The following is a 17,013-nucleotide window of genomic DNA, read 5'->3' on the forward strand; positions in this document are numbered from 1 at the left end:
TCTTATAAATCACTGGATTCGACATTCAAGATTACGAGAGCTTAATTCGTTACTGCAAGATTCTATAGACGTTTAGTCTAGTCGCGTCTTCTATAACTGTCAACCAACTGATCTTGCGCTACAGCAAAGTGAAGTAATAAATACTTTCTTATTTTTTACTCCTGCCAATTAATTGTATTTTCCCGTTGTAGCTACCAAGCAGTCTTAGCATAATAGAACCCACGTTTCCACATCCTTGGCTCCCTCAAATTTGCCACCTCATGTTGATGGACTCGATTATGGTGGAAGATGGAGGGCCATCAAAAATCAACAACGGGACGAAGTCAATAGCACTGCAGAACTAGTTAACCGTGTCGTAACCGGTGATGAAACACAGGTTTATGGTTATGACGTCGAACCCAAAACTCTACTGCCCAGAGGAAGCATTCTGGATCGCCAAGACCTACAAAAGCTTGGCAGTGCGCTCAAATTTGAAAATTGCGCTTTCTGTGTTCACTGATTTGGATATTTAAGTGCACATTGAGCTCTTTTTTACAAAATGAACGATGCATGAAGGGCGTTACTTACGAGCCCAATTCCGTTAGCGTGAAAAGTCAGAAGAAAATGCCCAAATTTGGTGCGAAAGAATTCATGGCTTTTGTTCCACAATAATCTATAACACTTCAGTGACACCGAAACCTCCATTTTCGACAGACAGGGCCCCAAAGAATGTTTTCTTTTGGGAATAAGTAAAGAAAATCTTAAAACACTGCCGTTTTACAAGTGCAGATAAGATTAAATCGCATCTTTGAGAGATCCAAAGCTCTCACAAAGACGGATCCCCAGAACTGCTTCCGTAATTCGAGAAAACATTTGCATAGATGTATACTATCCATTGGAGATTATTTTGAACAGTAAAACTGATGTAGACGAATGCATAAAACTTTTTGTGGAAGTTTAAAATTATTCCGTCACTTTCTGAAAACAGCTCTTAGTCACTCAACTCGATCCAACGTGGACTCGATGTAACTCCTGTCACGGTGGTTTATCGGCAGATCGGGAGATTACTCACTACAGGGGTCTGGATGTTGTTTATCGTACTCTACTTGCATGAGACTCAAACAGGTCGCTAGAGTTGCTTAGGATGAATGTCGCAATTATTCTCTACCCTAATTAATTGGTTTTGTGGTTTCCCCATCCTGTGACCACGTATGAAGCTGCAAAGACAATATGTAATACAAGTAAGTATTCCACTTTAGCTTTTATGGTTAATGTCCCATCCAACCCAATGAAAGAGGGCATTTTCCAGTACGTGTTCCTAATGCTTTCAACACCAACCAGCGGGATGAGTACAACTTAGTGTAAAACAAAGATCCTCCCATATTTCGTGTCATAAACTGAATTTAAATACTAACACACAGAGCCTTTAATAGTAAAACTGTTTGAAATAACACTATTGGATTCTATTTCATTTAATCTTTGTTTTCCAGATTGGGAAACAAGTAATTTTTTTCGTGTCTCTTGAATGAACAGACAGTGAAGAATTTTGATTTCGAACGTATTTACCTTTTCAACTCTAAAGTCAACGACTTTCGAGCGGTACAGATCTTTCCTTCAAAAACGTTATGTGGGAAATCGTTTCATACAATTCCTGTCAGGTTTATGTCATTGCGCCTAAGAAGAAAATATATTTCCGCATTGGTGAACGAAGATTTGTTGTGAATCGTCTGTCAGCTTCTATATTCCTGTCACTATTATTCATTTATTCTATTTTACGTTTCCTACTCAAATTGGCGACCTCTATACGACAAACGTTTTCCCAGCTTGCAGTATTCCTGTTTCTTTATTCAGCACAGCGTTACTTGCAGCCTGAAGATTCCACATGGAAGTCTCCCTTTTACTTCAGCCATTCGACAACTCTGAAGAGTATACGTATTACACAAATAAAAGACAATGAGTCAAACTGTTAAAATTCAGACAGAATAACTAAAAAATGAAGGCCATGAAGGCGCATGATCCACCAACTGAACAGAATATGTTGGCAGCAATGTTACGCACATAGCTCAGGTGTGACACTGACTCAAAAAAAAAAAAAAAAAAAAAAACTTTGAAAGACTGATTGTTCCGCTGTCGAAATGGAAGTGAGGAAATGGTGGCCACTGAACTCACAAAACTCCTGTCTCTGGGAAGCAATTTTGTGCTGACACAGAGTGCAGTGACAGCCCGTAGCCCAAACTTGGCGTGCTTATTGCCCTCATACCGGGTGTGGTCGACAACAGCAGAGAGGCGGTATGAGGGACACTCGCCCAAACTGCAGGGAACACGCAAAACGAGCTGAGGCTCAGCAGCGCAGGTGACGCAGCACTGCAGCGCCATGTAAGCCGAGCGAGGTGGCGCAGCGGTTAGTTAGCACACTGGCCTTGTTTTCGGGAGGGCGACGGTTCGAAATGACGTCCGGCCATCCTGAATTAGGTCTTCGTCATTTCCTTAAATCGCTTTAGGCAAATGCCGTGATGGTCTCTTTGAAAGTCCACGGCCGACTTCCTTCGAGCTCATTGTTTGGTCCCCCAAATCAACCTACCAACGCCATGCTGCCTGCGGAGAGCAGTGGCCACACCAACCTGAGTCTGTGTCTGTGTCAGCTTCGTTTCAGTGTGGGTAATGAGCTTCCTGAGGTCCGAAGAGAGTACCAGGCAGGGTACCGGCAGACGACTTCACCCCCCGTTTAGTACCTTTACTAACCGGACGACCGAGACTCGGGTAAGGGACTTCGAATCAGCTCTCGGCGAGGAACTGGGAGTGTACGACACATGCCGATAACGCAGCTGACCCTAACGAACGAAATGCGTTAACCTGCAAAGAACTTTACTGCAACAAAACTGAAGTCTAAATAATAATTAATTGAAACCTTCAGATGCCGACAGGTGTTGACGATATACACTCCTGGAAATGGAAAAAAGAACACATTGACACCGGTGTGTCAGACCCACCATACTTGCTCCGGACACTGCGAGAGGGCTGTACAAGCAATGATCACACGCACGGCACAGCGGACACACCAGGAACCGCGGTGTTGGCCGTCGAATGGCGCTAGCTGCGCAGCATTTGTGCACCGCCGCCGTCGGTGGCAGCCAGTTTGCCGTGGCATACGGAGCTCCATCGCAGTCTTTAACACTGGTAGCATGCCGCGACAGCGTGGACGTGAACCGTATGTGCAGTTGACGGACTTTGAGCGAGGGCGTATAGTGGGCATGCGGGAGGCCGGGTGGACGTACCGCCGAATTGCTCAACACGTGGGGCGTGAGGTCTCCACAGTACATCGATGTTGTCGCCAGTGGTCGGCGGAAGGTGCACGTGCCCGTCGACGTGGGACCGGACCGCAGCGACGCACGGATGCACGCCAAGACCGTAGGATCCTACGCAGTGCCGTAGGGGACCGCACCGCCACTTCCCAGCAAATTAGGGACACTGTTGCTCCTGGGGTATCGGCGAGGACCATTCGCAACCGTCTCCATGAAGCTGGGCTACGGTCCCGCACACCGTTAGGCCGTCTTCCGCTCACGCCCCAACATCGTGCAGCCCGCCTCGAGTGGTGTCGCGACAGGCGTGAATGGAGGGACGAATGGAGACGTGTCGTCTTCAGCGATGAGAGTCGCTTCTGCCTTGGTGCCAATGATGGTCGTATGCGTGATTGGCGCCGTGGAGGTGAGCGCCACAATCCGGACTGCATACGACCGAGGCACACCGGGCCAACACCCGGCATCATGGTGTGGGGAGCGATCTCCTACACTGGCCGTACACCACTGGTGATCGTCGAGGGGACACTGAATTGTGCACGGTACATCCAAACCGTCATCGAACCCATCGTTCTACCATTCCTAGACCGGCAAGGGAACTTGCTGTTCCAACAGGACAATGCACGTCCGCATGTATCCCGTGCCACCCAACGTGCTCTAGAAGGTGTAAGTCAACTACCCTGACCAGCAAGATCTCCGGATCTGTCCCCCATTGAGCATGTTTGGGACTGGATGAAGCATCGTCTCACGCGGTCTGCACGTCCAGCACGAACGCTGGTCCAACTGAGGCGCCAGGTGGAAATGGCATGGCAAGCAGTTCCACAGGACTACATCCAGCATCTCTACGATCGTCTCCATGGGAGAATAGCAGCCTGCATTGCTGCGAAAGGTGGATATACACTGTACTAGTGCCGACATTGTGCATGCTCTGTTGCCTGTGTCTATGTGCCTGTGGTTCTGTCAGTGTGATCATGTGATGTATCTGACCCCAGGAATTTGTCAATAAAGTTTCCCCTTCCTGGGACAATGAATTCATGGTGCTCTTATTTCAATTTCCAGTGTATATCTCGATGGGGACAGCTGATAATATGTGCCCCGACCGGGACTCGAACCTGGGATTTCCTGCTTACATCGAGGTATATCAACAACACCTGTCGGCAGATGAGGGTTTCAATTAATTATCATTTACTATAGAGACGCTGCACGGTCATCAATGGTATCTGCTCTTTTGAGAACATTTACTATCTTCATATAAAACTTAAGTCAACGTGATAATATTCTTGATATCTTATGTCATCCGGAGCAACGATAATTCGCGAGGGCGTGTTGAAAAGTAATTCCTCCAAATGTTTATTCTGTTCTCAATATTGGTTTGAGGTATTATGGGTCATGCCTATTACTCAGTCGACCTTCCCACTTCGATACCGCAAGTTGCAATCCTGTGCCGCTAAATCGCTCCGAATTGTCGCATCTAACGCTTAACGTAACTACGTCGGTGAGTCAGAAACAGTGTGCCGTAATCGAGTTTCGAATCCGAACAGTTCGTCCAGGAGTGCAGCGTCCTCTCCCTCAGCATAACAATGCCAGACACACACACAAGCGCTGCGACATCCGCAACAATCCAGTGCCTTGATTACACTGTCATCGGCCATGCTTCATAGAGTCCCGTCTTGGTCCCATACGATTTACATGTGCTTCAAAAAGCTAAAGAACAAAAGAACACCTTCGACGACCTCAACTTCATAGCTATGAAAAGGTGTAAGCCGAGGTGAGGTTGTGGCTTCGTCAAAAACGTCAAACATTCAACAGTATCAAAAAATTGGTCACTCGGCGGGAGAAGTACGTTCGTCATCGAGGTGACTAGGTTGAGAACTAAACATGTAGACATTAAGTGTAAAATTTAGAATGTTAATGAAGTTTGCTTCGTTTGAAAATAGTTAAGACTTTTCACAAAAAGTATTCCGAGGTATTACCTTTCAGAACGCCCTCGTATATCAGAGCTTACGATCGCTGGAGTTGTAACACGAGTTTGGAATCAGAACGCAACAGACTCCAGAGAGAGCTCCAGTGGAAATTGTAGACCTCTCCTGTTACGGGCTCGGAAATTTCTGTTATTTCCTCTATTCTGGTAGGCCTTTTGGGACTTACCGTCATGGAGCTGAGGCACCAGGAAGTTTTCCATTCCCACTTGGCCGCTGCCACTCGTTGATGCATGCCAGCATCGCCGCCAGGTGGTAAACCTACCGACACGATGGTGTAAGATAGCCTGTTGTGGTCTGAATGTTTACTTCCAAATATTAAGACCCCCACGGTAAGAGTATCTAAACTCTTAAAAGACCAGCTGCCGCTGACAATTCAGTCGAATCTTACGTTGCTCGAATTGCAAGTTTTGTAGAAATTCATGCTATGTGCGTATGTATTCTTCTCAATTGACGTAGCATATTACATTTTTCATTTCACTGCAACTGTTGCTAAAAAATGCCATATGAGGTACCAAAAGCCTCGGGAGGTGTAGCAAAACCTAGGCCATCCAATGTTATCCGTAGCATATACAGGGTTGAAAATTATTTAAACCTATAAACACCAAAACAAACATATTCCTCTAATGCCATAACTACCTGTGAGGAGTTTTCAATCCGGGAGAGAGCGGGATCGGTCACAGCACTCGTGCAATACTGCATAACATAACGGAATGAAGAATGTAAGAAAGCAGTTGTTAACCCATCTCACTTACAGCGAGTGCACAACCTGGAACCAGATGATTGTCCGGTCAGAGTACTGTTCTCGCAGTGTCAGATACATCCCACATTTCTATCCTTTGTGCAGTTTACAGATGAAACAACGTCCGGGCATGATGGGTTCTTCAACATCCAAAATTCGCATAATGATAATCCACATGCCACATTTACTCGCATTCATCATTTGTGGTTCTACGTGAATGTGAGGACAGATGTTGTTGCTGACTGTTTAATTGGGCCATATCTCCTACCCAGGCCATCAAATGACAGGCATTATTACAATTTCCTCGCCAGAGCAATTCCAGAAATACTGAGTGATGGGCGATTCGTTACGAGACAGCGCACATGGTTCAACATGACGGGGCTCGTCCTCTGCGTCATCCTCTTGAACCGGCTCCTCCGGACAAGTGGACTGGTCCTATGCCATGGCCTACCCGATTCCCTATTTGACTCGACTGCAATTTTTTTGTGTGACGAGAGATGTGCAACGTTGTTTACAAAACGCCTTTTGAATGAGAAGAGGATCAGGTTGCCGGGTATTAGCCGCGTCAGTAGGAATTAACGATACCCATGTAGTCTGTGACCGTGTTAGACAGAACAGGACCGACCGATGAAACCCCTGTTTACAAGTCAATTTTTGAATTTATACTGCAATTTAAGTAACTGTGTTGTGTTAGCGTCTTCACAGGAAAACACATTCGAAAAGTGTTTCCATTCTCCTAGGCAACCTTCCAGATTTTGTTAGTTTGATTAATTTTCATGCAGAGGAAAGTCCCCTTACCGGATTACAAAAATTCTCAAAGCAAGATATGACTTGACAGAAAAATACTTGTTGTACCGTGCAACCTCTAAGAGCCTGTCGTTTTAAATATGTACCCTGTATACTGTCAACGTTGAAGCTCAACATTTAGCTGAAACAAATATATTTTACATAACACACTGTCAAAGAACTTAAACTTTTTAGGATGATTAGTTTCAGACGCTATATTACAAGTATTTGACAGAAAATGTGAGTAAATGTGGGGGAGGATAACTTCGCGTTCATAAAATGAGCAGTAATGCGAGATGACATTTCATGTTTGATAACGGTAGGAGAAAGAACGACAGGAGTTCACAGCAGTACATACATTTATTTTATTGCTTGGTCAATGGCATCTGAAATTTTTGAAACATGTTCCTGTAATGTGGAAAGACATACGACTGATAAAAGAACTCTACACAAGGCAGGAAGTGGGGAGGTAACGACTGTCAAGACGAAAGGAATGGGACAGTTACTGGAAGAGGTGTTAGACAATGCTTTTGTTCATAACCAATGCTTTTCAATATTTCTGCTGCAAAACTAACGTACAATGTGTTAGAAAAAGCAAGAGGCGTAACAGTACGAAGCAAAAGGTTAAACATAGCTAAACATGCAGATTATTAGCAGTGTGGAAGAACAGGAGGAAAGACTACTATTACAGTTATGGAGAATCATAGAAGTGTGGGTAAATGTAGTGAAGACCAAACTGGTCGAAATCACCAACCATGAAGCTTCCACTAGAACAAAATTGAGAAGATATGACGTACGTATTCTGGAACTTCAGTGACAGGAAGTGGAAGATGTGTGGAGGAATAAGAAGTAGAATATCGATACTTCAAAGACAATTTGAAGAAGTGAAAGATTTAGTGACAGCAAAAACAATTCTGATAGAAGACAGGTATTCCGCAAGTGTTTTGTCTGGAGTGTAAATGAATAATGGATAATAAAGAGAAAAAGAGAGAATTTGGACTGTGTTTCTGACTAAAAAAGGTTTGAAACCGAAATAGACAGGCATATAATAGGTCTGAGTACGTACTTCTAAGAAGGGGAGAGGAAAGGAAAGTAATAGAAATTATAAAACTGAGGGAACAATTTTTCGTGTGACGTACATTGCGAAGAAATGGCTTGGGAAGAGGAGTCATGGAAGGAAAGGTCACAAGAAAGAGAAGATGAGGGAAGAGGAAGCCTGGAGAACATTAAAATAAAGGAAGTCATCAGAATATTGAGAAGAATGCATAGAACAAACGTAAGTGGAGGGCGTCCATTCAATATCAAAGAAGCAATAATTGTCACATCGAAGTGCTTATTTCAATCACTTAGCTACTTTAGACGGCGATCAATACATATGATTATCAACAAGAGCGCGCTACAGAACTTACCGCTACTGCCTTATTTGTCAGTCACAAAAATTGTCAAGGAAATAGATACAATGAAAATTAAAATGTAGCGCGCGTCGCTGCAGTCCAAAGTAGGCAACTTCAGAAGCTAAGCGGTCCATTCGGTGTTTGCGGTTACACGACGAATGTAATCTTTTCAGACAGGAAATTAAGACCGTTCGCTAGAAATCTCCTAAGTGAGATTGATAAACAAGTGCAATCACACAGAAATCACTGGGATTTTTCTACGCTGATGATAATGAACTTGCCTGCATTTCCATAAAGTCCAGGTTACCCTAGTAGAACAGTCAGTCACTCTAAACAGTTATGTCAATAAATGAATACTCTACCCTGACATCAATGTAACTGAAGGTCTCTAGAACAGGCAAACGAACTTCAAACTCTTTATGTCCAATTTGTGTCACCCTCCCGGTCTCAACCACTCTAATTCCTCGACTGTCACTCTCGTTTCAGCTCTCTTCTACGGAAAACAGGGCTACAAAAATTACGAACAATACATCACTAATATTGAAAATTCCGTAGATCGTTTAAGGACTCTACAAATTACGGATATCTTCTGTTAAACTGGTCTTTTGTGTTGCGGATTGTCACACCATATTAACTGAAAGCCAACGTTTTAAATCTGTGACACATACCGGGAACGTAATATCACCCGCTACATTGGTCAGCCTGTTCGGAGTGAACTAAATGAACCGCGACAACAATGAAGCAGAGTTCTCCTCAGGTGGTGTCGAAAAATAGCGTCTAATGTACATATACTCATCAATCAAATATTGTTCCCTCTCCAAGGTAACAGACTGTGTTTGAGATATCATCTTTTCTGCCACAGTAAACGTCTGTACGATAAAAGAAATGGGAAAACCCCTAATGTTGTGAGTGCTTTGAGTAGTAAAATCTGGATCTAGCAGAATGGCTTTCACTTTCGATAAGGGCCATGCGCAAGCCCTCGTTGCAAGCTAGATATCATTCATTCTGCAGAAGGCTTCCGAGAGCCGCCCAAAGATGCCGGCAGGTGGACCGGAGGTGTAGTGCTACTGCGTCACCTGGAATTCGTTCATGATAGCATGGCGAGCTGTCCTCAGCTAAACGATGTCTTGGGAATTCATCGTTGGCTGTTTGTCGTCCTACTACATATGTGTTTTAATGGTTCTGTTAGAAGTAAGCTAACAGTAAAAAGTTCTCATGTGGAATGTCGATAAGTCAGATGCTACGAATGAATTGGAGGTAAATGAGATGACTGTCTGTAGATTATAAACTGGTCTCTGTAGGTCCATCGATGTGGTACTGTGCAATTTCTGACAGCTAACAGGTGGTAAGAGAAGTGAGCGGTTCCATTTAGGTATGCCAAAGATCGCCCTGTGAATAAAGTCGCGGATTTAATATGTTTATCGTTGTGTACTATCCTACAGGAATACCGGAGGTGGACCACATCACACTCTTTGACAAATACGTGACATACGACCACGTAGACGGGTGGCAACAGCAGCTGCACCGTGGGACAGGAGCTGTTGTGGAACGGCCGACCCTCGGGCTGGGATGCTGGGGGACCGCGTTCCTTACTCACCTGGACCAGTGCTGTCCGCTAGTAACACAAGTGTGATCTTTGCTGCCACTCAGCGACAATGGACTAAGAGACACAGAGGATGGAAACCGTAGGTTCTGCATGTGGTTGATGCACATGCGTCCCACATTTAAATCTATATATCCAGCAATCAATAGTAGAGCGCGTGGCGGAGTGTACTGTGAGTTAGTTTCGATGCCTTTCGCGTACTTAGCGAAGGAAAATGGTTTTCTCTCTGTTCACGACCTGATTTCACTTAACTTTCTTTAATGGTCCCTACGCGATATGTAGAATTTGCCAGGAGAACTAGTGCAGAGTACTTATCCAACACCGGTCCTTTAACTTTATCCGACAGAGATCCGGCAGAATAACGTCTCCCTTTTGCCACAGATTGTCATTTAAATTCCTCGAGCATCCCGATAAAGGCTATACCGATGTTTTAAAATCCCAGTAGCGCATGTCTGAATTGGTTGCATGTCTGAAACTTTCCTGAACCTATTCAACAAACTGACGTCTCCCTTCCGCTTTCCCTCCTCCTCATTTCTACATGTTTGTCCTATTTAGTTTTGTTTTTTAGTGTTACTCTAAAATATTTGAAGGTTGTGACGTACTCCAAATCTACGTCCCCTCCATCCTCCCTCCCCCCCCCCCTCCCAGCCACTAATCTTGTGTCGGGTGTTCGGACACCACCCAGTTCGTTATCTTTGTCTTAATCACTATCTTGCATTTATCTACATTAAAAAAAGAGCTGTCGTTCTTGGCGCATAGTGTAAATCTTCCTTGTGCATTTTCTGGCAGCTGTCTAACACCGATATTTTTCCTGTAGGCAACAGCTACTTCAGCGAATAATATGATAATGTTGCTGACCCTAGCCTAAAACGTCTAGGAGCGACAGATCACCTCGTGGGTAACGACTTCTGTTAGGGACAAAACGTTTGCTGTAATTTTCTGTCTCTTCTAGACGTCCTTTTATATTGGTTATTCCCCTAAGAGGTAGGAGGCCGTAGGTACCCTGCAGTGTGTGTGTGTCTTGTGTGTTGCCTATAATCCAGTAGTGTGCGTGAAAGAGGTGTATCTGCGTACACACTCCACATGCCAGCGTTTCGTGCATTCCTAATGGTACCACGTAGCACTACTAGTAATTTCTTCTCTTGTTTCGCTTGAAAATTGAATTAGAAAAAGAAAGACACTTGAAAACCTCCGTCAGAGCCGAATTTTATCTTCGTGATCATTGCGTGTACAATGGCGGCAGAAGAATCGCTCTGCAGTCAGCATCAAATACAGGTCTTCTAAATTTCCAACACAGTGCCTCGTGGAAATAGAGTGTTCTTCCGTAGAGGCTTTCACATTTGAGTTCAGGAAGCATCTGCGTAATACTTGTGTTCTGACAGAACCTACCGGTAGCAAATTTAGCAGCACGCTTATGGATTGCTACGAGGTCTTCATTTAATCCTACCTGGTGCGGATACCAAACACTCGTACGCTATTGCGATCTGTACGCAGTCTTCTTTATGAGAAAGCTACACTTTTCCAAAATTCTTACAATAAAACGGAGCGTAGCATTCGCCTTCACCACTAGCAACCTGAATTGCTCATCCATTTCCAACGTTACACTTAGATATTTAATTGATGTGACTGTGTCAAGCAGCAACTTACTAATTCTGTATTCGAACGTTGCAGTATCGTTTATCACACTGATTTCCATTCACTTTAGATTTTCTACATTTATAGCAAGCTGCCATTCATCATACCAACTAGAAATTCTGTCCAAGTTATCTTGCATACTCCTACAGTAACTCAGCGACGACACCATCCCTTACACCACAGTGTCATTCACAAACAGCTATAAATTGCTGCTTCCGCTATCCGTCAGATCATTTATGTATACAGAAAATAAGAGCGGTCCTGTCACTCTTCCCTGGGGCATTCCTGACGATACCCAAGTATCCGATGAAAAGTCGCCGCCAAGGACAGCGCACCTGGTTCTATTATGTAAAGATTCTTCGAGCCATTCACATATCTGGAAACCTAATCCTTATTCTCTGACTTAGTCAACAGTCTCCAATGGGCACCTTGTCATGTATGCAGTACCACTCATTAGTTGACCATGCTAACACAGTGAAATTTCGTCTTCCCAGGGCTGACGAATTCTTAATGTCGCCAAAATGCGTCGGCGAACATTTTGTCTCTAACAAAAATCGTTTTCCATGACGTGATATATCACACCTAGACGTTTGATGCAAGGACGTTGATACACCTTGAATACACACCAAGAAATTTGGAGGTTCTGTTACATTTCTTTGGGACGCATCGGATTTTACTTCCGCATCTGTTTAATGTGTGTCGCAGATGTCTAAACGCTTCTTTGTAACGACTCTTCATGATCGACTGACTTGAAGAAACTGGAATCTACACGACAAAACAGAGAGTTTATTCCATTTGCTTACTATACTTTGTAATCCCTTGGTGTAAGTATTAAATGGTTTGCTGTGTGTTCTACGTTCAGAATAAAGAAATTATATGAACGTAGGATTAAGAATAAATCCAGTAGAAAATATCTCCAGAAGGGAAAGTGACACAGATGCAGAGACTCCACTCTGATCAAACATACCATCAGGTTAAGACTATGTGCCTATAGACGAAGCGAAGTCTCGAGGTCAAATAGGAATCCGGCACAACCTTTTAAGGATGTTTTGACGGTGAATAACTTCCGACTACAAAGATGCTGAAATACATCAGTTTCAAGCTTCCCGTACAGCAGGATGCTTCATCCCTATTCTGGCATCAGTCCATGCGAAACAAATTTGGCAGCTTTTTGTATCCTACATTTGCGCAGCAGATAATCCGCCAGTGGTTAATCGTTGAGATAAAAAACGCAACGCTGCGGCTGCTGCGTCGACCGGCACTCGTGCGACTTCTAGTGTTGCCCATGTGTTACCTCCCGTATTGAGGTTGAGTGGCCATGTCAAATGTTTATATTCTCTGTGTGCAATCAGATTCTGTTCTCTTCCTGAGCCTGAATAAATGCGCTAATTTTCACATTGAATGTGCTATGAAGAAATTTCTTAGGATATGACGCCCAGTCGCATTTATGCACTTATAGCCTGTCACTGAAGTTAGCAGGCCGTTTTCTGTCTCTCGTTCTGAGAAAGAAGCCGTTCACCAATCAAGCGACTCGTCTTTCAAGCTTACTTCTCTCTTATGAGACATACAACAGTGCCATGAACTATTGCAAATAATTTGCATGACTAGTACGGCGAATTAATTCCTAGAATGAGTACGTTTTGAGCTTACACTTTCCTGTCTGTACCACTTCACAAATTTTAATGTTGTATAGCTAGAGAAGGCCGAAATGCACGCGTTAACTCAAGCAGTCTGGCGTGAGGTCTGAAACAGGTTACGTAATGAATGCTATAAAGAAAAGTACGTAGCTTCTGGAATACTTAACTTTAATCCACATTTGTAGAACATTGCTCTTGATGATACAGAAGTATTATAGCAATTGAATACGGCGCCTTGCTAGGTCGTAGCAACTGTAGCTGAAGGCTATGTTAACTATCGTCTCTGCAAATGAGAGCGTAATTCTCAGTGAACCATGGCTAGCAACGTCGGCTGTACAACTGGGGCGAGTGCTAGTACGTCTCTCTAGACCTGCCGTGTGGTGGCGCTCGGTCTGCAATTACTGACAGTGGCGACACGCGGGTCCGTCGTATACTAGCGGGCCGCGGCCGATTTAAAAGCTACCACCTAGCAAGTCTGGTGTCTGGCGGTGACACCACATTTAAATTAATATATTATGTCACGAATATATCGGCTACTGCCATCCCCATATCCCACAAACCTTAGAACTTGTAAAGCGGAAGTCAGTGCCAGTTGCAATGCGACTTATAACAAAGTGTGATGTAACGATGAAGCTGATATCCCGTTTGGGAAAACTGAAACTCACGCACAATTTCTTTTTGCCGATTCTAAGTTTGGCGGGATCTGATAATGAGAGAAGCCAACACATGTGATGACGTAATGTAATAAATAAAAGACAATTTACTGGTATAAACAGCGTTCTTTGGAGAAAATAACTTGTTCGTTGAGTTATATTCAATCGCAGTGCTTGTGTTGGTGCCAACATTACTACAGTCGGACAAGGCCATTCATCGTGGGAGCATACGGCGCCAGTAACGAGCCACGGTGTCAATCATCGTGCAACCACACAGCGTCATTGTGGTTGCCCAGACACTATCATCGTATAAGCCCATAGCATTCCGCTAAGACCTTTGTCTACTATGTCACAAAAATCAGAAAGATGAAGTTAGTGGAGCAAGAAACTGTTGGCTAAACATGCAAAACGTGCGCGGATGTCTTGAAAGAACATGTCGGGAAAGGAGAACCTTAAGCTGCGAATGACGTGGCGAACATGATACCAAATGAATGTAGCAGTATTGTAGAATAATTTGCATAAATTTATTTCTAGAGAGCGTCTAATGAATATCTCTGTTTTCTGAATCCGTCATAGTGTGTGGCGCCTCTCTATACATTTTCCCTTTTCTTTTTTACGCAAACGACGGATTGATGAAAACTGTGTTCTTGTTCTAGGGTGGCATGAACGGTTATACCGCCTTCAGTGGTGTCCGATAGCAAGAGCTCGAACATGCAACAAGAGCTCCACGGAGGATCATCCTCGTACTAGGACAGCAAAACCCGAACCCTGTTGATGATGATGTCCATCCCTCTGACAATATTCTTCTTCGTTTCATGTAACTCTATACCTGCAAGTACAGAGCGGTGGCGAAAAATCTCGAATACTCTGAACTCTGGGAGCGCCTGCTCACAGTATGAAGTAACGGCAGCTGAGATGTTCCGCACGGGTACTGGAGTCTGCTTTCTGTGAGGTTGCCCCTTAGAGGGTAATGTGGAGCGTAAGGTGATCAGTGTTTGGTGCAAAAATGACTCTCAAGAAAACCCGAAGTTTCAGGACACTGATGATCCTTCGACAGAAGTTGCGGCCTTCTGCCAGACGTAATTTTTTTGTAGCGGAGCGATCGTCGCCTGTCTAACACTGATAAACCCTGTTACATTAGTAGTTGAGGGATTAAAACCCAGGTATGTGCCGTCATTTCGTCGTATACAGTCAACTAGCTGACTAGTGCTCGTCCTTTTATTCATCATAGCTGTTTCTTCCATGGTACACGTTTCTCGAAAATTTTATTGCGTAGTTTTACCTGACAAGAGTGTTTGAACATCAAGTCACAACGGTACGTCCCTGATGCGCACGACAAAACAAATAAGACAAAACATCTTAAAGACTGAGGCTGTTTCTTTGCGAAATGATTTTGTCGTAGGAGTGACTGTGTTTTCTGGCTAACATCATTCTGATTTGTGACAGGCAACACCGCTGAATTGTATCACTGAAGATTTGTGGCTTTGTGTGACACTAGTAATTATTACAACGTGACAGTTTTCAGAATTCACCACATTCTTCCAAAGATTTACAACAGATAACGAGTATTTCTGGAGAGGGCAGTCTAAAATTAGGATAGACATTTTCCTTCAAATTAACAACATGCTCTTAGAACAACGACACTGGTTGCCATCATACATTTTTCTGAATGCTGACAAATAAACCCCAGCAAGTCTCAGTTGCCAAACAAATGCCAAGACAGTACTCGTCGGTTACCTTCTCGGACGGCTGTGTGTTGGAAGGTAGCACGTGACAGGCGCGTCGCCCTGGCAGGCTGCATACAGCGCACGTAGAGAGAAATACTGCACGCAACTCACTGTGTCCCCGCCACGCGACGCGACGCGGACCTGCAGTAGGACTCGTGCTTTTCTCGTCACGTCACGAGCCCGGAACTCAGCAGCGCGGTGTGCGACACACGTCCGCCCAGCTCGGCGGTCGCGACGCGACTGCCCGCTGCCGCGCCCCACAAGGCGTCGGCTGGCGACGCGGCGCTCGGCGCTCGGCGCATGCGCGACGCGATCCGGCCGGCGGGGTCGGCGCAGCCGGCGTTATTCCAGGCCGGCGGTGGGGGTGAGGGTGGCAGATTAATAGCGGCTTTCGCTCACCGCTGCTGCCGCCGACTCGCCGTACCGCCCGCTGCAACAAATTCTTCTGCAGCACTGCCTGATTGGGTGGACGCTGCCCTAATGAAACACGTAAACCTGCCGGCCAGCCAAACGTGGCACACAGGGAGACTTTGTATATTTTACTGCAGACCTGGCGTACTAAATGGTAAAAATCCTACATAGTAAAACGTCGCTCACAGGTGAGAAAATTATCGAGGCATCAATTCCACAAGTCATGGTTGCAAAATACTAACAGTAATCCTTTACAGAAGAATGGAAAAACACAGAAGCAGACTTCGGGGAAAGTCAGTTTGGAATTAAAGTTCAGGGAGACGAAATAAAAATACTGAGGTTTTCCGAGGACATCGTAATTCTATCAGAGACAGCAAAGGACTTGGAGCTGCAATTGAACGGAATGTCTTCAAAAGAGGATATAAGATGAACATCAACAAAAGCAAAAAAGAGTAATGGTATGTTGTAACTAATCTGTTTCTACGGGTTATTACGTTATTATTGAGAATGGAAATGCTTACTGATTGTGAAATTAACGTGAGAAGATTAGGGTCGCCACTGACTCTAATCATACAACTAATCAAAGGTTTGCCCGAGTCGGAAAATAAATTAATTTGATCGCAGACCAAAAATAGGGGATGCGATGTAATTAATAGTATTGCCCCCACTGTTCATGGGAATCAAACATTTAAAATAAAATAGAAAATGCATGAACACTGCATAAGATCAGCTCCCAGCTACACACCTGAAAATATGACTTAAGCTAAAGCATTTGTTCTAAAATAAAAGGGGAAACTAATCACTGGACCTGTGCGTAAGGAAACGCGTTGGATGTGCTAACGGGAAAACTACGAGGTGAGTGGCTTAGGTGCAAAAACGTAACCTCGGAATACAATAGAAAATTGTGGATAAAATCATTTATTCTAAGATATGGATGTGAGGCATGCACACAGTTCCTGATAACATTAATTTCTAACACATTAAAGAAAAGCATCGATACATTCACTGTTATAATGTACACCTAAAATCATTGGTGTGAATCATTCATACAACTGCTGTTGCCTGATAACTGATCGCAATAACTCGTGAAACGGTACACGATTCGCAGTACACCCGTGTGCTCAGGTGTTTTGTGGAGACGCATTTTCTAGGTATCGTGGCCAAGTTGCAA

The 17,013-nt window shown here is 44.2% G+C and overlaps 1 protein-coding gene across 1 annotated transcript in view; it reads right to left on the reverse strand.

The window, feature by feature from the left end:
• The window catches only part of LOC126151026 (uncharacterized), a 118,149-nt gene extending 102,490 nt beyond the window's left edge, over positions 1 to 15,659 (reverse strand). The window contains exon 1 of the mRNA XM_049915915.1: positions 15,442 to 15,659. Within this exon, the coding sequence (XP_049771872.1) occupies positions 15,442 to 15,505 (64 nt within the window). The 5' untranslated portion in view covers positions 15,506 to 15,659. The remainder of the gene's footprint in view (positions 1 to 15,441) is intronic.
• Between the last annotated feature and the right edge of the window lie 1,354 nt (positions 15,660 to 17,013).

Source organism: Schistocerca cancellata, chromosome 2 (assembly GCF_023864275.1).
Source record: "Schistocerca cancellata isolate TAMUIC-IGC-003103 chromosome 2, iqSchCanc2.1, whole genome shotgun sequence".
NCBI classification, from domain to species: Eukaryota; Metazoa; Arthropoda; class Insecta; order Orthoptera; family Acrididae; genus Schistocerca; species Schistocerca cancellata.